Source organism: Salvelinus namaycush, chromosome 24, assembly GCF_016432855.1.
Source record: "Salvelinus namaycush isolate Seneca chromosome 24, SaNama_1.0, whole genome shotgun sequence".
Lineage (NCBI taxonomy): Eukaryota > Metazoa > Chordata > Actinopteri > Salmoniformes > Salmonidae > Salvelinus > Salvelinus namaycush.
Window position 1 is genome coordinate 14085395 of NC_052330.1, and position 22629 is coordinate 14108023.

The window sequence follows — 22629 nt, forward strand, 5'->3', positions numbered from 1 at the left end:
TTCAGTAAGCGATGAACGACAACAAAAAGAAAGAAAATGCATAAGTGCACATGTTGAACAAAAAAATTATAAGTTCTACCAGTTGTAAAAAATTACAAAATCACAACTAGTGTAGCCAATCCAGCAGGAGAGAAAAAGGTACAAGCATTTAGAACTAACTACCATACTGTATGTGGGTGTCAATCCAAAATGTAAGTGCAGATATATATATATATGTATATGTATATATCTCTATATATATATTATATATATATATATATATATATATATATATATATATATATATATATATATATATATATATATATATATTATATATATATATATATAGAATATATATATATTTATACAATAGGTATATATTCTTGTAAATTTAATAATATGTATATACTTCCAAGTAAAGTGTATTCACTAACATATAAAGCCATTTTACAGTGTACATATTTTTTGCTCTAATTACGCCATAGCAAAACCCATGCTTTACATAGAAAAGGCATCCACAACATTAAGAAAATTTACAATTTATAAAACATGATACAATAAATAGTATTATATAATTGCTGCTGTACACAAAAGCCATTTCATTTCACTCATATAAAAATATGTTTTAGTGCAACCTTACATATATTGATACTTCACATCATTCAGACTCAAGTGTCCAAAAAAGACGGGAAATTGCATTTATTACAAAGCTGATAAACTTTATATATTTACATCTCTTCCTGCTTAATATGCTTATAAGAATATAAGCAGAAAGTAAAGAAAAGGCACACACATCTGTACATTTAAAAGTACCAGACTGGAGTCCATAAGCAATTTGGTCAGGCTCATGGATAAGTTAACATATACTGTATGTATATTCTCTGAAAATTTAAATAAGAAAAAAATTGTTAAAATAGCAAACCAGGTTATAAAAGGCATGCTATACACATACATTGAAACTGCAGAGTATCTACTTAATTTGCTTGTTAAAAGACTTTTTTGTGTTTGCGTGTGTGTGTTTGAATGTCTGTCTCTCTGTGTTCTTGTGTTGTGTGTGTGCAATAGTATGGGTTGATGTCTTTACGTTGCACGTCCCTCCCTTTTCAAACAACGTTCACCTGTTCTCTGTGGAGTCCTTTGATATATCTTTGCCTCTCTTTGTGCTTGCTGCCCTTTCCCCTGGGCCCTGTTGACCTGGTGACCTCTCCTTGACATGGTGGCCTGGCCCTGCCGTGGGACCCGCCGGGCCCTTTGATGTGGCCGGCAGAAAGGTCTCTGAGCTGGAGCTGGAGGGTAGGGGGAGAGGGGAGGCCGAGCGGCCGGCCGGGGACTGCCTAACCTCTAGGCCACTAAAGTGCTGAATCCTGCTGGGGGCGCTCTCCTGAGGGATGGGGTGAGGGGGATGGCAGGGGTGAGGCAGCGGGGAGCGGCGTCTCTGGTGGGGCTCTAAAGAGCACGCCACCACGCCTTTCTCCAGAGTGTCATGTTCCGTAGCGATGCGGAGAGAGGCGATAGCTTTGGTACATGTCTGTATGCTCTCCTCCTGCTGCTTATTGTCCTTGATGTCGGACATGTCTGCGCTGTCCTGGCGACTTCCTGACCTGGGTAAGGACGGGCCGGAGTAAGGAACCGGGGTCCTCTCCATTCTTTCATGGCACTGGGGTGAATCGGTGGACCCGGTGGACCCCCTGGCCAGCGGGAAGGAGACTTCACTGGTGCTAGACTCCTCGGACGTGCTCTTCTGCAGGGGGAGGCGGGCAGGGTGGGCCAGGCCGGTGACTGAGGTGGCCACGGAGTGCACCATCTGGATGCCCCCGATGGGGATCATGGGGAAGGGGGTGCGGACCTGCTGCTGGGAGTGCAGGGGGAGGTGGCTGAACAGGCCCTGGTGTGGCCGTGGGGAATCCTGGCTGCTGTGGGGAGGGGAATCCTTCCTCTGATCCTGAAACAATACAAGATGAATTCAGTACAAAATATAGTGGCCAAAGATAAATAGGGTCTGTGGATCTTAGACTATAGAATATGCAGATGATCTCAGAAAGTACTACGCATTTTCTCAATTTAAGTCAGGGGCGTAGGCACTGGTGGGCCTGGGTGGGTGCAGACCCACCCACTGGGGAGCCAGGCCCACCCAATCAGATTGAGCAATCCCCCAAAAACATATTTTTATTGTATAATTTTTTTATTATTATTATTACTTGTCAGTGTTCCAAACGGGGTGGGGCCCATTGATCATCAGTTATCATATAAAAAACTGCCAACATTTGTCTCCACCCTATGGCAAAATGTGTAGAATTGCAGGGAAATAGCTGTAAAAATTGTAATTTTTCTCTCCACCCTATGGCAAAATGAGTAGAATTGCATGAAATTAGTTATAAAATTGAAAAATCTTCTCTCCACCCCGTGGCAAAATATGTAGAATTGCAAGAAATTAACTTTTAAACAAAAAAGGTCTCTCTTTGCTGTCATGAGGGGGGCCGCTAAAATGTTTTGCTCGCAAGGTGAGAATTAGTAAAATAATTATTAGCTTAAAGAAATAAAATAAACGTAATATACGCAACATTTGAAATATTTATTAAAGTGAAGTAATGTGAATAAATAATGGTTAATAAGTGATAGGCAGTAATGGGCAGTCACTACCATCATGGGACTTTATTCATTGTTTTATTCTGTGCTGTTACAGCATTCAACCCACATAATGCATGGTGCATTTCAATGTTGAAAAAATATATATTTCTTAATAACTGATCCGAAATCGAACCATCAGTCCAGTGAAAAACAAAAACGAGTTATTTAATGCCCATGATGTGCCTCGCAAGTAACAGGCTTCCCACATTTTGTTACCTTACAGCCTTATGGTCAGCCTTATTCTAAAATGGATTCATACAAAAAATGCTCATCTATCTACACACAACACCCCACAATGACAAAGCAAAAACAGGTTTCAAGGGCCAAGAGTGTGCAAAGCTGTTATCAAAGCAAAGGGTGGATACTTTGAAAAATGTCAAATATAAAATGTATTTTGATTTGTTTAACACTTTTTGGGATACTAAATGATTCCATATGTGCTATTTCATTGTTTTGATGTCTTCACTATTATTCTACAATGTAGAAATAGCCAAAATAAAGAAAAACACTGTAATGAGTAGGTGTGTCCAACCTTTTGACTGGTACTGTATGTATTCATTGTCATTATGGTGTATTGTGTGTAGATTGAGGAGGTAAAAAAAACTATTTAATCCATTTTAGAATAAGGCTGTAATGTAACAAAATGTGGAAAAAGTCAATGGGTCTGAATTCTTTCCGAATGCACTGTATGAAAATAGGCAAATGCATGAAACAATTTTTTTTTTTACAGTCAATGTAAATAGCCTATCGTTTTTAGGAATTGTATTTCATTGGAAATAGAACTTTGCCCTGTGCTTCTTCATACTATCAACAAACTATCGGTTGATAAGCAAATGCTGGTTATGGTTAAGGTTAGGTTTAAAATATGGATTAGGGTAAGGGTTAAGGTTAGGGTTAAGTTGAGCATTAGGATAAGGGCTAGGGTTAGGGTTAGTACACATGTAGTTGAAAGGTTACTGATCATCTGTAGAGCTTCTACAGATGGACTATCCAAATGAAGTGTTACTTTGGATTTGAATGGATCTTGAGATGGTAGGAAAAATCAGCTAAAATACGACGAAACTATTACCAGCTAAAAAGAAGTCAAATATAAATATTCAAAAAAAGATATATTATACAGCTGAAGCGGGCTCCATTTCACGCTTCATTTAAACTGGCCGGGTTTTAAAAGACTCTTAAGAACAAAAACAACAGTTGCGAACCACTGAGTGATGAGCCAAGCTTACAGTACATTATGGCTACGGCTGCCTTATCTTTTTATCCCTCAGTACCACGGAAACCAACCAGATGGTGTGGAGAAGTCAAGAATGACTCCACAGTGCAAGAATACTGTATTTTTCCCCTTTCCCCAGGGATTCTTAATTAGCCACATACATAAATAGAAACGCCCGCAGAGACTGTAAGAGAACTCTATAGTGGGCCTGCACAGTTCCATTGTACTATAACTTTAAGTTAGACTCTCCATTTATCATCCTATTAAAGCAGGCACTAATAATACACTGAACAAAAATATAAACGCAACATATAACAATTTCAACAATTTTACTCTGTTACAGTTCATATAAGGAAATCAGTCAATTGAAATGAATGAATTAGGCCCTAATCTATGGATTTCACATGACTGGGCAGGGGCGCAGCCATGGGTGGACCTGCGATGGCATAGGCCCACCCACTTAGGAGCCAGGCCCACCCACTGGGAAGCCAGTCCCAGCAAATCAGAATGAGTTTTTCCCCACAAAAGGGCTTTATTACAGACAGAAATACTCCTCAGTTTCATCAGTTGTCCGGGTGGCTGGTCTCAGACGATCCCACAGGTAAAGAAGCCGGATGTGGAGGTCTTAGGCTGGAGTGGTTACACATGGTCTGCGGTTGTGAGGCCGGTTGGACGTACTGACAAATTGGGGTCATTGTCCATTTGGAAGACCCATGTGCAACCAAGCTTTAACTTCCTGACTGATGTCTTGAGATGTTGCTCAATATATCCACATAATTTCCCTGCCTCATCATGCCATCTATTTTGTGAAGTGCACCAGTCCCTCCTGCAGCAAAGTACCCCCACAACATGATGCTGCCACACTCGTGCTTCACGGTTGGGATGGTGTTCTTCGGCTTGCAGGCCTCCCCCTTTTTCCTCCAAACATAACGATGGTCATTATGGCCAAACAGTTCTATTTTGTTTCATCAGACCACAGGACATGGGATTGATTTGCACTTTTCGCACCAAAGTACGTTCATCTCTAGGAGACAGAGCGCGTCTCCTTCCTGAGCGGTATGACGGCTGCGGGGTCCCATGGTGTTTATACTTGCATACTATTGTTTGTACAGATGAACATCGTACCTTCAGGCGTTTGGAAATTGTTCCCAAGCATGAACCAGACCTGTGGAGGTCTACAATTTTTTTCTGAGGTCTTGGCTGATTTCTTTTGATTTTCCCATGATGTCAGGCAAAGAGGCACTGAGTTTGAAGGTAGGCCTTGAAATACATCCACTTGTACACCTCCAATTGACTCAAATGATGTCAATTAGCCTATCAGAAGCTTCTAAAGCCATGACATAATTTTCTGCAATTTTCCAAGCTTTAAAGGCACAGTCAACTTAGTGTATGTAAACGTCTGACCCACTGGAATTGTGATACAGTGAATTATAAGTGAAATAATCAGAAATGGCCATAGACTTTCTTCTGAAACTCTTCAGTCTATTCTTGTTCTGCGAAATGAAGGCCATTCCATGCGAGAAATTGCCAAGAAACTGAAGATCTCGTACAACGCTGTGTACTACTCCCTTCACAGAACAGCGCAAACTAGCTCTAACCAGAATAGAAAGAGGAGTGGGAGGCCCCGGTGCACAACTGAGCAAGAGGACAAGTACATTAGAGTGTCTAGTTTGAGAAACAGACGCCTCACAAGTCCTCAACTGGCAGCTTCATTAAATAGTACCCCGCAAAACACCAGTCTCAACGTCAACAGCGAAGAGGCGACTCTGGGATGCTGGCCTTCTAGGCAGTTGATGTTGATGTTGATGTTGAGACTGGTGTTTTGTGGTTACTATTTAATGATGTCATTCCATGACATAGACTGACCAGGTGAATCCAGGTGAAAGCTCTGATCTCTTATTGATGTCACTTGTTAAATCCACTTTAATGAAGGGGAGGAGACAGATTAAAGGAGGATTTTTAAGTCTTGAGACAATTGAAACATGGATTGTATATGTGTGACATTCAGAGAGTTAATGGGCAAGACAAAAAATGCAAGTGCCTTTGAATGGGAGCACCGGTTTGTGTCAAGAACTGCAACGCTGCTGTTTTTTTACACTCAACAGTTTCCCATGTGTATCAAGAATGGTCCACCACCCAAAGGACATCCAGCCAACTTAACACAGTTGTGGGAAGCATTGGAGTCAACATGGGCCAGCATCCCTGTGGAACGCTTTCAACACCTTGTAGAGTGCATTCCCCGACGAACTGAGGCTGTTCTGAGGGCGAAAGGTGCGGCACAATATTATGAATGTGTTCCTAAGGTTTGGTATACTCATGGTATATTATGCCAGTAAGGAGCTGTTCATGAAGGCTGATGTGCAATGTTTATATAATAGAATAGAACAGTTGAATACATTCTGGAACACTTACTGTCTCCATCTCTGAGTGGCTCCTGCTGCGCTGGCCCATTGGCACCATCTCTGAGTGTAGGTGCTGGCCCAGACTCCAGGGGGCACTGTGATGGTGCATGCCCCTCCTGGGGGACACAGGTCTGATCATGCCCCGGTGGCGACTCCGTGGAGACAGCTCCCTCCTGCCCACCAGTTCTCTGCCCGGTGACATGGGGCGTCCGGCGTGGGACAGGGGTGAGATGTGACTCCTGGGGGAAAGGTCCCTGCGGGGCGAGAGGTCCCTTCTGAAGGAGATGTCCCTCTTGGGGGAGATGTGCCTGAGAGGGGACACCTCTCTGTGGGGAGACAGGCGGCCATGGGGGGACAGGTCCCGTCGGGGGAAGAGGTACTTGCGTGAAGTGGAGGTGGGGGACGGCTCTCGGAGAGGGGAGGAGTCCAGGCCTGGGGAAGAGAGGCGAGACGGGGACAGGTCGAATGATGAGGAGCTGTGAGCTGGGGAAAGGCCAAAGTCCTCGTCCATGGAGCTGGGTACGTCTAGCCTGCTCTTATAGTCCTCACCCAGGGCGCCCTGCAGCAGCTGCTGGTACTCTGCCATCTGGCCCTGGCCTGCACCCTCACTGGGCACCATGAGCTGGGTGATCTGGATGCTGGGCAGGCTGGTGAAGTAGCTGAAGAGGGGCGGTTTGGAGCAGTGGCCCAGCAGGTCTGAGGAGCAGGCGCCCTGAGAGTCTGTGACGGACAGAGATGGTATGCCATAGGGCTGAGGGCTGGTGCTTCTGGAGCGAGTCTTCGGCGTGGATTCGCCATCGTAATCGTCGTCATCATCTTCATCGTCGTCCACCTCATCCCCGTCATCCTCGCCACCATCAGAATCATCGGCGTCTGAGAACTGGTGGTCAGCCATGATGCCTGACATCTTCCCAGACTCCCTCTGGCCATCCTCGCCATTGTCTAAAAAGAAACATATGGTTTATCCAACCGTTGATCCAGTCAAACCCTATGCAAATGCAGTAACAGTAGCCTACTTTGTTCTGCAAGACAAATAAACAGCATTTAGTGCAGTCTTAACAAGGAAATGGACATACAAACACAGTAGTGCTTTTCTATTTAGGGGTTTACAAATCTTTTACAGCAACTGTAATTTACTTATTTTGGATTGAATGGGTAACTGGTGTTCTTTCCCACTTTATGATAAATGATGGGATACAAGCAGGGAAAATGTGAACTGTGTATCTTTAAAGTTGGTCATTTTACATAAACCTGACAGGCGGCTCCTGTTTTTCATTACAGTAATTGTTCCTCAAGAACCGCACCAGTGCAACATACAGGGCCCAGTATTTATCAAATATTGGCTCATCTCTATAAAATATGCTCAGTCAGACTGTCTGATTCATACCAGCTTCTTCGGCGTCCGCATCCTCCACAGATGTCACTGACACCCCGAGCTCCAAGCACTTCTTCATGTGGGCTTTCGACTTCATGTGTTTTGTCAGATTTCCTGAAACAAGAGTTTACGACTTTTAAAACGTCTTACTGGAAGCAGCATAGGCCGCCTGGCCTTTCAATTCACTCATCAACACTCCACTGCAGCAGAGAGAGAGAGAGAACCTTGCCACCCTTCTAACACAATGCAGACAGAAGTCTGTTCAGTTCTACATAAATCCTTTTCCAATGTGATCACTGTTTTTGTTTGAACTATCAGGTTAAAGTGCTTAAGAAGAAAGGTGTACATTTGCATACATGTGGTTATATGAAACGGAAGAAGGAAACCCACCTTTAGTTTTAAAAGCAAAGTTGCAGAACTTGCAGACATACGGCCTGACATCGGTGTGTGTGCGGATATGTTTCTTCAGCATGCTTGGCTTCTTACAGCGGATCCCACACTCTTCACATATGTACTTCCCTCTTCCTCTGCCTCGCACGTAAACATAGTCTTCATTGGATTTGTACCTGAAATCATAACAAGACCAGATTTTTCAACATTATTGGAGGGTTTTGAGTATATCGAAGCATGTGTTAAGGGAGCAAATATCAAATACATCAAACAGCTAACTTTACATTGGGAAAGTTAGCCTGCAACTGCTCAGAGAAAATAATTCTGGTGCCAAATTCAACTGGGTATTGGTCAGACATTTTTACAGCTGTTCTCGTTTCTGAAATTGAATTATATAAAGAAAAAATCGAACTGTATATGGTAATATCTTCAAAGGGATATTCAAGATACCGTATGTTATTGTGATTTTTTTTTTAAATGATTTCAAAAATAATTTCGAAATCTATTTATCGCTTGAACCAAAGTAAAGAGGTTACCCGAAGCCTCACGTACAGTAGTCAATAATACCACGGCAGTTAAACAACAAAACTTTGCTCTACTGTATTTCCATAAAAACAATAGCCGATGCTAGTAACGCCTTTCAACCACAATTAAAAGCCATCTGAAAAATACATTCTGCTTTATATACACAGTGCATTCGGAAAGTATTCAGACCCCTTGACATTTTCCACATTTCTACTTTACAGCCTTATTTTTCCTCATTAATCTACGCATAATGAAAAAGCGAAAACAGGTTTTTAGACATTTTTGCAAATGTATTGAAAATAAAAACAGAAAAACCTTATTTACATAAGTATTCAAACCCTTTGCTATGAGACTCGAAATTGAGCTCAGGTGCATCCCGTTTCCATTGACCATCCATGAGATTTTTCTACAACTTGATTGGAGTCCACCTGTGGTAAATTCAATTGATTGGACATGATTTGGAAAGGCACACACCTGTCTATATGAGGTCCCACAGTTGACAGCGCATATCAGAGCAAAAACCAAGCCATGAGATCAAATGAATTTTCGTGGAGCTGCGAGACAGGACTGTGTTGAGGCACAGATCTGGGGAAGGATACCAAAAAAAATGTCTGCGGCATTGAAGGTACCCAAGAACACAGTGGCCGCCATCATTCTTAAATGGAAGAAGTTTGGAACCACCAAGACTCTTCCTAGAGCTGGCCGCCCGGTCAAACTGAGCAATCGGGGGAGAAGGACCTTGGTCAGGGAGGTGAACCCGATGGTCACTCTGAAAGAGCTCCAGAGATCCTCTGTGGAGATGGGAGAACCTTCCAGAAGGACAACCATATCTGCAGCACTCCACCAATCAGGCCTTTATGGTAGTGACCAGACGGAAGCCACTCCTCAGTAAAAGGCACATGACAGCCCGCTTGGAGTTTGCCAAAAAGCACCTAAATACTCTCAAACCATGATAAACAATATTCTCTGGTCTGATGAAACCAATATTTAACTTTTTGGCCTCAATGCCAAGTGTCACATCTGGAGGAAACCTGGCACCATCCCTACGGTGAAGTATGGTGGTGGCAGCATCATTCTGTGGGGATGTTATTCAGTAGCAGGGACTGGGAGACTAGTCAGGATCGAGGGAAAGATGAATGGAGCAAAGTATCGAGAGATCTTTGATGAAAACCTGCTCCAGAGTGCTCAGGACTACAGACTTGGGTGACGGTTCACCTTCCAACAGGACAACGACCCTAAGCACACAGCCAAGACAGGGACAAGTCTCTGAATGTCCTTGAGTGGCCCAGCCAGAGCCCGGACTTGAATCCGATCTCTGGAGAAACCTGAAAACATCTGTGCAGCGACTTTCCCCATCCAACCTGACAGAGCTTGAGAGGATCTGCAGGAAAGAATGGCAGAAACTCCCCAAATACAGGTGTGCCAAGATTGTAGTGCCATACCCAAGAAGACTCGAGGCTGTAATCGCTGCCAAAGGTGCTTCAACAAAGTACCGAGTAAAGGGTCTGAATACTTATGTAAATGTGATATTTCAGTTTTGTATTTTAATACATTTGTAAACATTTCTAAAAACCTGTTTTTGCTTTGTCATTATGTGCTATTGTGTGTAAATTGATGAGAAAATGTTGTTTAATTCAATTTTAGAATAAGGCTGTAACGTAACAAAATAAGGAAAACGTCAAGGGGTCTGAATACATTCTGAATGCAGTGTATACATCCTATTTCTGCAGAAAAAGCCTTCAAGTCCATGAATGTAAAGCAGTAATTTGACAAAATCATGTAGTAGCTACATTTCAGTTACCACAGTAATTGTTTTACCATTCTCATATAACATAGGCCCTGAAGAAGTGGTTTCAGCCACCAGGCATTAAATCCAACTTAACCACAAAATATTTCATATTTAAGTGCTGATAATTTCTATACAAACCTGTACAACAATATAACAATTTAAGCAGCCGTCTCCAGAAGGTTCCACACTGATATCAAAAGGTTTTCAATTACATTTTAATGGCTAATGGCAGCCATCTTGACATACCCTCCTTCAAAGATTCTGATGCGAGTGGGCTCAGCCTGCTTTGAGGAGGCCTCCTCTCCGTGGTCCTCCTTGATTCGATCCCTGGAGCTCAGCCCCTTGATTTTCTTCCCATATTTGCTCACATCTAGCTGCATGAGCTCTGGCTTCATCTGCAAATGGAAAACATGCATTACACTAAGTTAAATCCTCGCAAACAGACAAAAACACTTGATGGCAGATGTAATGAAATGTCGGCTCAAAAATAACATTTTACTGTACCTAAGATTGCTTTATAATATTGTAGGGGATTTCAAACTTTCTAAAACTTACATGTGATTTATGAAATCTGTAATGCTTATTTAGTAAATGTAAATGTAATAAATTGTGAACAAGAGGCAAATGAGATGTGTTGATTACCTGGTCAAACTTCTGCTTCCAAGCAAGGGAGGACACAAGTTTTCCAGTCCCGGGTTGATACATGGCAGCCATCGTGTAGGTTTCTGTGTTCTTCCTCTGCTTGGAGCGGAGCAGGGCCAGAGTAGCCTTGGTGCTGAGGCTGAGAGGGTTGGGGTTGTAGGAGCTGATGCACCAGGAGCCGTAGACAGAAGTCAGGGGAGTCGTCTGAGCGTTGTTTGGCTTGGTGTAATTCAGGAAGCACCAACTGACACTGGTTGCCGTGCGAAGACTGGGGAACTGAAAGAACTGCTGAACGTCGGCCAGATCTGTGAGCAGCAGAGTGCTTCCAGCAGCGCCCCCACTCTGATTGGCAGCCAGCTGCACCAGCATGTTGACAGGGATCTTGCTGCCCATGGGCGGCTTGGCCTCCTCTGGAGTGTCACTGGAGGAGACCATGGACTGTTGGCTGGAGCTAGCCTCTGGGGTGAAGGAGTCGTCAACATCCAGCTCCTCTGGGGACTCTCTGCCACCAGGAGTGTCCATCACAATTTGCAGAGGGGGAGTGAAGCTGTCAGCTGGTGGCACATCGGGTATGTGAGGTGCGTTGGGACGCACTGGGATTTTGGTGGAAGGGAAGTCTGCTGGTGGGGAGGAGGACATCCTCTCCTGATCGTCCATTGAACCCTCACTCTTTAGAGGTGCATGCTTTGGTAACTTGCCGCTGTCCTTCGAAGCACTCAGCTCGACAGCGCTCAGCTCCTTTACAATCTGACCGTACATCTTCTCCTCCTTGACCCGTTTCTGCTGTTTGGTCTCTATAAAGAGTTCCAGGCTACTGGCTGGTGATAACATCCGCTTGCTTCCCCCGATACTGGAGGACGCATCCGTGGTGGAGATGGTTCTCGATGTCAACGACAGCGGAATTCCCGTGTTTAGTCTCCCATGTTCAGTGTTCAGATCTGGAACTTTCCAGAGTGGATAACGTGGAGCTCCCTCAGGCTGACCAAGGATCTGAGATAAGTTGAAGCAAACTCCGTGCTTTGAAACACTGCCGCCTGTGAGTGAACTGGATGATGCATTCTCTGAGCATATGACTCTTGCTGAATAAGTGCTCTGGCTGTGGTTAGCTAAGAGCTGTGAAACACTTGTGTACATAACACTTCCGTAAGATGGCACGTGAGTCTGTATCCTAACGGGGATTAGCATACCTGGGAGTGATGGCTGTGATCCTGCATTCTGAGTGGCAAAGATTGGCTGGACCTGTTGCAGGAGCATTTTACTCTCGGTGAGGGCCACTTTAGATGGTGGAGAGCTGTAATGCTGGGCCTGGGGGGAGACTCTGGAGGGATACTGGTAGTTCTGACTGATAGCACCGTCAGCCTTCATGTCACACTGCTCCTGGATCTGCTGTAGCTGATGAAGAGGTGGGTGGGATTTCTGGAGCATGTGCGGTATACTAGGCTGTCTGATATGTAGTTTCTGTAACTGGTGTGGCTGGAAAGCCAGATGCTGCTTGTGTCTCTGTGTTGACTCCGGATGCCAGAACAGGCCGGGCTGAAATGGCAGGAAAGGCAGTGAAGCCAAGCTGCTCTGGAGTGAGGAGTATTGCATTGCTTCCTGGCTCATGAGCTCATGACTTGGATGCTCTCCCTCTGATGACTGTTGACTTTGCAGACAAGATGACTTCTGGAACAGTGTTGGGTCTTCCTGGCTGTCCTCACTAATTCTCTGTTGCAGAAGATGATAATGTGACCCTCTCTTGGGTCTTGCTACTTCGCTGGTTGATGCACTGTGAGAACCTTGAGAGGATGGGGGGCTCTGCCAAGATAAGGGTCCATGGTCCGAGTGCTCTTGCTTGATGGTCATTTCGAGACCACCTTGCTCATGCACCACTGTCTCAGGGTAAACACTAAGGGATGCCTGCCTTACTAGGTAGCCCCGTCTCCGTTCTTTCATGGCTGATGCACTGGAGTAAATCTCACCCTGTCTGGATGATGTTGAGAGACTGCCATAGTCAAAGGACTTGCTACGGATCTCTGGGATCTCGGTGGCCAGAGCACAGGGAGCCTGTTCGGATGAGGATCGTCGCATCTCCCTCTGCTGGTGATGGCCGGGGATGGTGAGAGAGTTGCCACTGTACTCAGACTGCTTGCCAAAGTCATCCTGCTTGGTCGGTGACACAGACTTCAGGCTCTCTTCCTTGTCAAAGGACATAGAGAAGTTGGAGCTGTGGGACAGGTTGCTTTCCTGGCTGGGGCTCCTGGACAGGCTGGTGCAGGACTCAAAGCTGGACTCCCCAGAGGAGTGCTCCAGGTCTGCCAAACGCAGACGCTTCTTTTTAGGAGGCAGCTTCTCCGCAGGGAGCTGGGACAGCGTCTCACTCCTCTGGGGCCACTGGAATTCTTCAACATGCTTCTCCGGCTCCTTGGTCGGTACATCAGGCTCTTTCTCAGGTTTATCTGGCTCCTCCGTCACCCTGATCTCAGGCACTTGGATGTTAGGCTGACGCACCAGTTTGGGGGGCATGTGACAGGGCTGGTTGGGTGAAGCTAAATCACTGTCGCTCTGCTGCTCCATGCTCTCAGACCTCAGGATAGAGTCTGGGCTCTGCACATCTTCTGTGTATTCTGTATCTGACTGCTCTGAATATTGGCTAGAGGGTTTGTCTTGCAGGTAGGTTGGGTGCTCAAAGGACTCTGACTTCTCGAAGGAGTTTGGCCTACTGAGTGAGTTTGTGTGCTGAATGACAGAGATAACGTTTCCAGTTGCCTTTCTGTCAGAGTCTGGGACTAGCACTACATCCTCTGAGCACATACTACGACAGCATGTTTCAAAACTGTCTGATTGGCTATGTGCATTGTACATGGATCCTATGGATCCCTTCCCAGTAGGTGTTGCCCTTGAACCCACTTGACTACCTTGTTTTGAATCATAATCCCCAACCATATCTACTGAGCCACTACTGTCATACTGGCCTGGGCCATCCTCCTCATCCCCTACACTCTTTTCCTTCCTGCGTTTACGAGTGGCAATCTCTGTCATTCCCACTTTAGTACCATAAGGGCTGTATGCTGTATGCTCTGGCACCACAGGACTACGCTCCCCTAGCTTTAACACCACAAATGGGGCTGCGTTCTTGGGAATGTGTCCATAGGTTTCAGATTCGCCATGCCCTTCATGTGCTGAATGCTCAAAAGCTGCCTGTCTCCTAAGCCTCCTAAGACCGGCAGCACCCGGGTAGAAGACGTCATCAGAGGTTATCATCTCGTCGAAGGAGTGGCTCACTCTTATCCCCGGTGGGACGTTGAGGTTGGTCGGGGAGGATGTTGGCATTGAGTTACTCCTAATGAGTGGCCCTGAATCAGGAGCCTCTAATAGACCTGTGTTGCTTTGGCAAGGACTTGTGGGATACTGCTTAGGGTCAACGCCTGCTAGTAGATGCGCTTCACTGTTATCATTACGGAAGAATATATGATCTTCAGATATCTTCCCCATGACTAGGTTAGTGTCTTGGCCAACAGTGGCCATGCCTACTGCAATGGATTGTCTAGATCTAGGAGAGTTAGGTTTGTAATACCAAGTCCGACCAAACATGATCTCCTCGTAGGACTTTGCGTTTGTGTTGGGAGGGCTGATCTGTTGCTCCGCACTCTCTGAAAGAGAGAAGTAGCCTGAGTCTGTGCTGCCTTTGCTGTGTGGACTCAGAAGGTTCAGGGACTGCTGGGACTGCTGGTCTGAGTCCTGTGATCCCTTCCTATCTGTCAGTTTCAGAGCCAGTCTCTGTTTGATAGTAGGAGAGTCATCCACGCGGCTCACCTGGGAGCTGATGTGAGAAGCCTTGAGTTCCATGAATGGGGGGCACTCCATTGCTGTTGGTGGGATCCCTTGTTTTGGGACAATTAGGATAGGCACTTTCATTGATGCCATAGCTAGTTCCTCAGCTGAGTCAGCATATGCCGGCTCCCCACCCTTCTCCATTGTGCTTTTGTCCATTTCAAATGATATCTGGGGGATGGGGCTGACTTTGTCCATAAACATAGAGACCTCTGCCGTCTCTTCGTCGGTGTCCGTGCTCTGTTCACCGTCTGAGTGTACATCTGTCTCTCCCACTGAGGACGCTTGATCCATGTCTGTGCGTGAAGCTGCCAGTTCGGAGAATGGGACTAGTCCTGCTTTGATGGCATGGGCATGAGATTTCCGGTGTTTGTACAAATTACTCTTGGTTTTAAAGGAGAACCCGCAGGGGACACAAGGGTAGGGGCGTTCCCCAGTGTGTGAACGAATGTGCTTCTTGAGCACGCTGGGTTTCGCACAAGCCCTTCCACAGTAGTGGCAGATGTACTTTCCTGGCTTCTTGGGTTTCTGCTCCTTCTTGTATCCCTCCTCTGGCAGCTCCGGCCCTGATTTGGAATACTGGCCAAAAGAACTGGGTAAACTGGGAGATTTCTGACGAGAGAAAACTCCATGGGCACGGGAGTGTCCAGGGAATATATCGTCGGAAGGGAGCTGTCCAGCGAAAGGCCAGGCATGGGCCTCCAGACCGGGCTGTGGCTTGGCTCCGGACAGGAAGCGCTCTTGCATGGGCTGCTGTGGGTACGGTTGTGGTAACTGGTAGGAGTAAGTACGGGGGAAAGCCTGTGTGTATTGACTGTCTTGAGGCGGCTGACCCATTGCAGTTGATAACAGCTTCCCAGAGCCATACTTTTGTGCTGAGACAGTAATATTGCTGCCACTGGCACCACTTTGCAGGCTTTCGCGATGCGAGTGCCTTTTTCCCTCCGGGTCAGCGAAAGTGCTTCTTTTTGTGACAGCTGAGGGCTCGGAGACCCACTTCCTTTGTAGCTTCTCCCGTGGCTCCTTGGTGCATTTTTGTCCAGAAGCTGATTCATGTGGCTCCATTGTCCAACTATACTTCAGTTGGGTTTCTCAAAGGTCAAATGTCAGATGCTGTAGTTCTTAAATGAAGGGGCCTTCCATTGCTGAAGTCGTTTTGGGTTGTTCTACATTTGAGTCACAAAGATCCTCTATAGTGGGCATCAGAACACTTTCTTTCTGTCAAGCATACTGTAAACTTGCGAACTTGGTTCAGCCCTTCAATTTTCTGTTTGTTCATTAAATGTATCAAGACCTTTGAGTGATCTGAAAATTCAAACAGAACATGAATAAATGCCATGTACTGTGAAACAAAACATGGTTTTAAAAATCATGATTCGGTATAAAATATCTATTACTGAAAACTTACCAGTCTGAAAAAAAAGTGTTTGTTGATATCCCTCCTTTTACAACTTCCACGAGAATCTTTACGTACGATCTGGAGAGAGGAGAGGGAAACAATTCAATGATTGAAAAAAAACATTTACTGTGAAGTCAGTTAATAACTTATGTCTCTAGGATTTTCCTCCATTTTCAAATAAATGAATCGCAGTTCAGTCATCTACAGTTGAAGTCGGAAGTTTACATACACTTTGCCAAATACATTTCAACTCAGTTTTTCACAATTCCTGACATTTAATCCTCGTAAAAATTCCCTGTCTTAGGTCAGATAGGATCAACACTTTATTTTAAGAATGTGAAATGTCAGAATAATTGCAGAGAGAATGATTTATTTCAGCTTTAATTTCTTTCATCACATTCCCAGTGGGTCACAACTTTACATACACTCAATTAGTATTTGGTAGCATTGCCTTTAAATTGTTTAACTTGGGTCAAACGTTTCGGGTAGCCTTCCACAAGCTTCCCACAATAAGTTGGGTGAATTTTGGCCCATTCCTCCTGACAGAGCTGGTGTAACTGAGTCAGGTTTGTAGGCCTGCTCGCTCGCAAACGCTTTTTCAGTTCTGCCCACACATTTTCTATAGGATTGAGGTCAGGGCTTTGTGATGGCCACTCCAATACCTTGAATTTGTTGTCGTCAAGCCATTTTGCCACCACTTTGGAAGTAAGCTTGGGGTCATTGTCCATTTGGAAGACCCATTTGCAACCAAGCTTTAACTTCCTGACTGATGTCTTGAGATGTTGCTTCAATATATACACATAATTTTCCTTCCTCCTGCAGCAAAGCACCCCCACAACATGATGCTGCCACCCCCGTGCTTCACGGTTGGGATGTTGTTCTTTGGCTTGCAAGCCTCCCCCTTTTTCCTCCAAACATAACGATGGTCATTATGGCCAAACAGTTCTATTTTTGTTTCATCAGACCACAGGACATTTCTCCAAAAAGTACGATCTTTGCCCCATGTGCAGTTGCAAACCGTAGTCTGGCTTTTTTATGGTGGTTTTGGAGCAGTGGCTTCTTCCTTGCTGAGCGGCCTTTCAGGTTATGTCAATATAGGACTCGTTTTACTGTGGATATAGATACTTTTGTACCTGTTTCCTCCAGCATCCTTTGCTATTGCTCTGGGATTGATTTGCAGTCAACTAGTGTATGGAAACTTCTGACCTACTGGAATTGTGATACAGTGAATTATAAGTGAAATAATCTGTCTGTAAACAATTGTTGGAAAAATTACTTACATTTACATTTAAGTCATTTAGCAGACGCTCTTATCCAGAGCGACTTACAAGTACATACATTCATACTTTTTTTTGTACTGGCCCCCCGTGGGAATCGAACCCACAACCCTGGCGTTGCAAGCGCCATGCTCTACCAACTGAGCCACACGGTGTCATGCACAAAGTAGATGTCCTAACCGACTTGCCAAAACTATAGTTTATTAACAAGAAATGTTTAGAGTCGTTGAAAAACGAGTTTTAATGACTCCAACCTAAGTGTATGTAAACTTCCGACTTCAACTGTATATTCTCATGTACAGTGGCATGCAGTACAAGGAGTACAGTGCTAAACTAGATTGAAGTTAAAATATTTCGAATGAGTGTAGTTTGTGATTGGGCCACCCACCCCCTCGTGCTTACAGTGAGTCATCAGTAACAACTAGGCCCACGCAGTTCCTAAAAAGACGCAAAAAGGTTAAAATAGCCTGCCAAATGGAGGTGACGTAAGACATCATATGTGCGTGGGCGTCCAAAGGGCAAGTCATACAGGAACTACCAGCACTAGCATTTTTCTGGCCTCTGATTTGTACTTTCTATACATACACATACTGCAATGCCTAGTAAACACAGAAGCTACAAATAAACCTGCATATGTTTGTGATCCTATTTCAGAGTGCTAACGTACAGAAACCACACCAACACTTGAATATAGAATGAATCCAGTGTCTGAGACTAAAATGCTGAACATGTAAGTCTCTGCCGTGCATTTCTTGATTTCATTTTTTTTTCTCTGATTGCGACAGACACACACACACAAGGCCCCTTTGCTCTGGCGCTGCTGGGGTAGGAGCACGGAAGCTATGTGATGTGGGTGTCTTGAGGCCAATGTGAGAGATAAAAATAGCCCAGTAGAAAACACTGGTATTTTTAGCACCTGAAACATTAACTTTTCGTCGGTTTTTGTTTTCTTCCATGCTGTTACACAAAAATAATGTGTGCAAACAACAGAACAGGCCATAGGCGCTCAGTGAAGTTTAGCAACTACAGAATAAGTGGTTGGATGGAGGTTTGGTACCGGCCAGATATCCTTTCTTATTGACCAATGATAAATACCACCTGCGATCCTCTTAAACAACTATACATGTACATGTTTAAGTTAAACCCAAAGCCAAATGTGTATGTGACAACACAGCAACATGTTGCTATGTTTAGAGAGATTGGAAGATACAGAATGCAGTATCAATTGCAACACACCTGTATCAACAGCTGTTGCATACCAACCTATTGAAATGTTCTCGATTGTCAGCTTTATAAAGATATCGTAGTTACAGAGAGACACATTCTGAGAGGAATAAGAACCCATCCTAGCGTATTTGCACAATACGCACTCCGTTGCTAGTATTTTGTGAAAAAGGGTCAACTGATGAGCCTTATGAAGCCAGAGCAAACCTATCACTGAGTGGAGATGAGCAATCTGTCTAAGCTGGAGTCAGTTTCATATATCACACTTAATGGTGGCCAGGTTGGTGCACCCCTCTCCTCTTCCCTTCTCCCCCAAAATCTCCCCCTCCGTGTTTGGGAGCATTTCCTTCCATGAATTCATCTGTCTAGTATCTCTTGTTATCAATACAGATCCGCTACCAGGGTGCCGAAGTTCTCTAGAATCGTTCTTTTAGGACATACAGTTCAGTAGGCATCTGTCCAAAACCATTGATGAATTATTCTCTGCCGTGTTGCATAAGGTTATCATTGTTTAAGTCAAAGAAAAACTGTTGAATGGGTTATATAAAGTGTTTTTATCCTAACTAAAACGCTGTCCTATTTTCTGACTGAGTGTGGGTGAGAATATTCATTGGCATCCTTTTTAAGTGGAGTACCTGGAGGAAGTGTGCGTGGGACACACACAGAGGCAGAGTGTGCTAGGGACACCTCGCTCTATAGAGACGGACCACATTCTCAAAGATATAAGCAGAAACACTCCACTGGATGATTCAGGCATTTTATGTAACATCTCCATAGTCTAACAGTATTTCATCTGATAGGAGGCCCCACTGCCAAAAACTGTTGACCATGATGAGGCGGACATTTTCATTATTTACAGTACACCAGCCCCCCACAGTAAGTCCCCCCCCCCCCCCCCCCCCCCCCCCAAGCAATCCAGTACATATATCTCCATCAACCCCCTCCTCCCCAGAGGTATACATAATGTGTGGGTATAAACCATGTTAGCTTCCTTATTTGGGCACTCTTTTTCATGGGGAGAACATAACGGCGATAGAGAGCCTCTGCCCACCTCGGGCCTAGTTCTGGTTTCTGGCTGGAGATCTATGGGGAGTGGGGGATAAGCTGGTAGCCTGGGGCTGTACCAGGCCCTACACACTGACGCACATCTCCATTGTGACTGGGGAAAGAGCAAACCTTAAAGAGGCCCTTTCACTCAATCAAAATATATCCTCTTTTCAATGCAGGGATTAGGTATTTAAGCGTTTTTGGGCTGACAGATTCAAGAGAGAGGATTAGAAAATGTTTTGTTATTTTGTGTGACAATGAGTGATGTGTAGTTATCCTTAAACCATTTGGACAGCCAAGGTGCCACATACCAATATGAAGTGCTTGGAATTCCTTTCAACACTGAAATAAAGAATAGAGTGAATCCCGTTTTCTTTTCCCATAAAATATCAACATCTGAAGTTAAAAATGAACCATGACACCATATCTCTCACTGTCCAAACAAAGGTTATTTGCAGGACACGAGCACTTTAAATAAATAAATACAATTGTTAAAAAAAAATAAAAAAAAAACAGACCTGGAAAATATCTCCGTTGCCTAACTATGTTCTTTAAATATTTGGAGTCATAGTCTTTGACACTGCTATTATCGACTGCTGTTTTAGACCTGTCAGTGTTGCATAGTTACTGCAATAAACAGCTGAAGGTAATTAAATCAACCTCATCTAGTTTCAGTTCCAGCTCTATTACAGAGGGTAGTACACACGGTTCTGTTGGTCTAAGCAAATTGACATCTGCAATTATACCTGAGTAATTGATGTAGAAACAAAGGCCAGTCGCATGGGCAGCCGCCTGTGTGTTTTGGGTATCTCCTAAACCACAGGGCCATTCGATCAGCACAGTGGCCTAATTCAGTGGCCTGTCTGTGGGGTTAACCGTGACACATCCGCCAGTGTGTTTTTAAAGCTCCGGTTACCCCTTTTGTTTGTCCTCCTGGTGACATCACGTTCACAGCAGCGATGTAGGCAGGCACACACACACACACAGGCCGTTTCTGATTTCCCTGAACGGAAACCGGCACAGTTTCTTGTACTTTCCAGGGCAGACTCTGAATAATTCAAATCATTGCTAATTGTTTCCATTCAGTAATTACAGAGATTATGGTAACAAAGTCCTGCCTAGAAGTGCATCATGGTCAGTGCCTCAGCCTCAGGAGGCCTAATGAGACCCCCAACCGAGACCCTTGTTTATTTATCTGTGTGTGTTTGTTTGTTAGAAACACACACATATCTGCATACATGTTTTATACGTTTCTCTGTATCTTTCCTTACAGTGGGAATGAGAGGGGAGCTGGGTCGGTTTGCTGGGGTCTTTGTTCCAGCTATTCCAGCTCATTGGGGATGGAGGCAACTTTAAAAGCTCCAACTGGCTTTATCAACTGGCTAGCTAGAGGAAAATCTGAATGGGCTCTGATTGAAGCAAAGGTCCTACAATAAAGTATTGTGTGTTTTAGGGGCGTCTGGATCAACGCGCCTTTCACCTGAACTGTGTCAGGGAGTTATTCACAATGCAATGTTTAAGAATCCCTCTGTTCTCAAATGGACTGCATGTACAGAATACACAACATATTTTTTGGACTATTGAAAGGACTGAATGAAATGTATTAATTCTGCGGTCTTGACACAATTCTCTACTCTATTCCGTTGCAGGTTCATCTGTGCCTCTCAAGATAACATGGGCAACAAAAGTAGCTTGTTTGTCTTTTCCAGTCTGTATTGTGTATAAAAAAAATACATATTGTAAAATATGAATAGAATGGAATAAAAACAAAATAATATGCAATAAATAAACACTCCCACAAAAAAACATCTATGAAACAGAAAATATTCCTGAATCTTATTGAAATCCCAGAAATAACTATTTTCATCTTCAGACTTATACCACCAATAGTTTGCGTCTTGACAGCCTGAGAGATTCACCATTTGCACAGCCAGCAGGTTTGTGGTGTGATTTTATCCCCTGTAAGCAGGTTCTGTGGATGTATCACCCAGTTTGTTCGCAAGTCAGCCCCCGGGAGTGTCATATTGACTCCTCATTAGGAGCCCAAAGATGAAGCACACCCTGGAGCTGGGAGAGACTGCAGCCGGGAGATACTGCAGTCTGGAGACTGTGGAGAGACAACACGCAACAGGTTGAGAGAGGGGGAGAGAGAGAGAGACCATCCATTGCTCAAACCAGGTCAAGGTGGTCAGCAGAGCCAGTGGCCTCACAGAGCAATACTAAAATTACAACTACAATGTATAGGCATTATACACATTTATAGAATGGTGAGTGTGTGTGCAATGCGTATGGCATGATGGGATGGATATTTAGTTTTGGGACAAACTCCAGCAACACATGAGAAAAGTAAAGACCAGTACTGGTAAAACTACAAGGCACATGATTCAGACAAGAATCATATCTTGACAGTCATACATCCTGTCATACATCCAGTCATACATCCAGTCATACATCCAGTCATACATCCAGTCATACAACCAGTCATACATCCTGTCATACATCCAGTCATACATCCAGTCATACATCCAGTCATACATCCTGTCATACATCCAGTCATACATCCAGTCATACATCCAGTCATACATCCAGTCATACAACCTGTCATACATCCAGTCATACATCCTGTCATACATCCAGTCATACATCCAGTCATACAACCAGTCATACATCCTGTCATACATCCTGTCATACATCCAGTCATACATCCAGTCATACATCCAGTCATACAACCTGTCATACATCCAGTCATACATCCAGTCATACATCCAGTCATACATCCAGTCATACATCCAGTCATACATCCTGTCATACATCCTGTCATACATCCTGTCATACATCCAGTCATACATCCAGTCATACATCCAGTCATACATCCTGTCATACAACCTGTCATACATCCAGTCATACATCCAGTCATACATCC

At 44.4% G+C, this 22629-nt stretch overlaps 1 protein-coding gene across 1 annotated transcript; it reads right to left on the reverse strand.

Annotated features, from left to right (window-relative positions):
- Positions 1-360: 360 nt before the first annotated feature.
- LOC120019744 (transcription factor HIVEP2-like) lies at positions 361-15824 on the reverse strand. The gene is made up of 6 exons (XM_038963169.1): positions 10947-15824; positions 10551-10699; positions 7991-8166; positions 7613-7714; positions 6236-7167; positions 361-1924 (listed from the first exon to the last, which is right to left on the reverse strand). Exons 1-6 carry the CDS (start codon positions 15822-15824, stop codon positions 1097-1099), a joined length of 7065 nt encoding a protein of 2354 aa, XP_038819097.1. The 3' UTR covers positions 361-1096.
- Between the last annotated feature and the right edge of the window lie 6805 nt (positions 15825-22629).

Coding starts and splice junctions, on each gene's coding strand:
- LOC120019744 (XM_038963169.1), bottom strand. CDS start 15,824: ATGGAGCCACATGAATCAGCTTCTGGACAAAAATGCACCAAGGAGCCA. Junction 8,167..10,550: donor ATCAGAATCTTTGAAGGAGG/GTATGTCAAGAT, acceptor TTATGATTTCAG/GTACAAATCCAATGAAGACT. Junction 7,168..7,612: donor TGCGGACGCCGAAGAAGCTG/GTATGAATCAGA, acceptor GTTTCTTTTTAG/ACAATGGCGAGGATGGCCAG.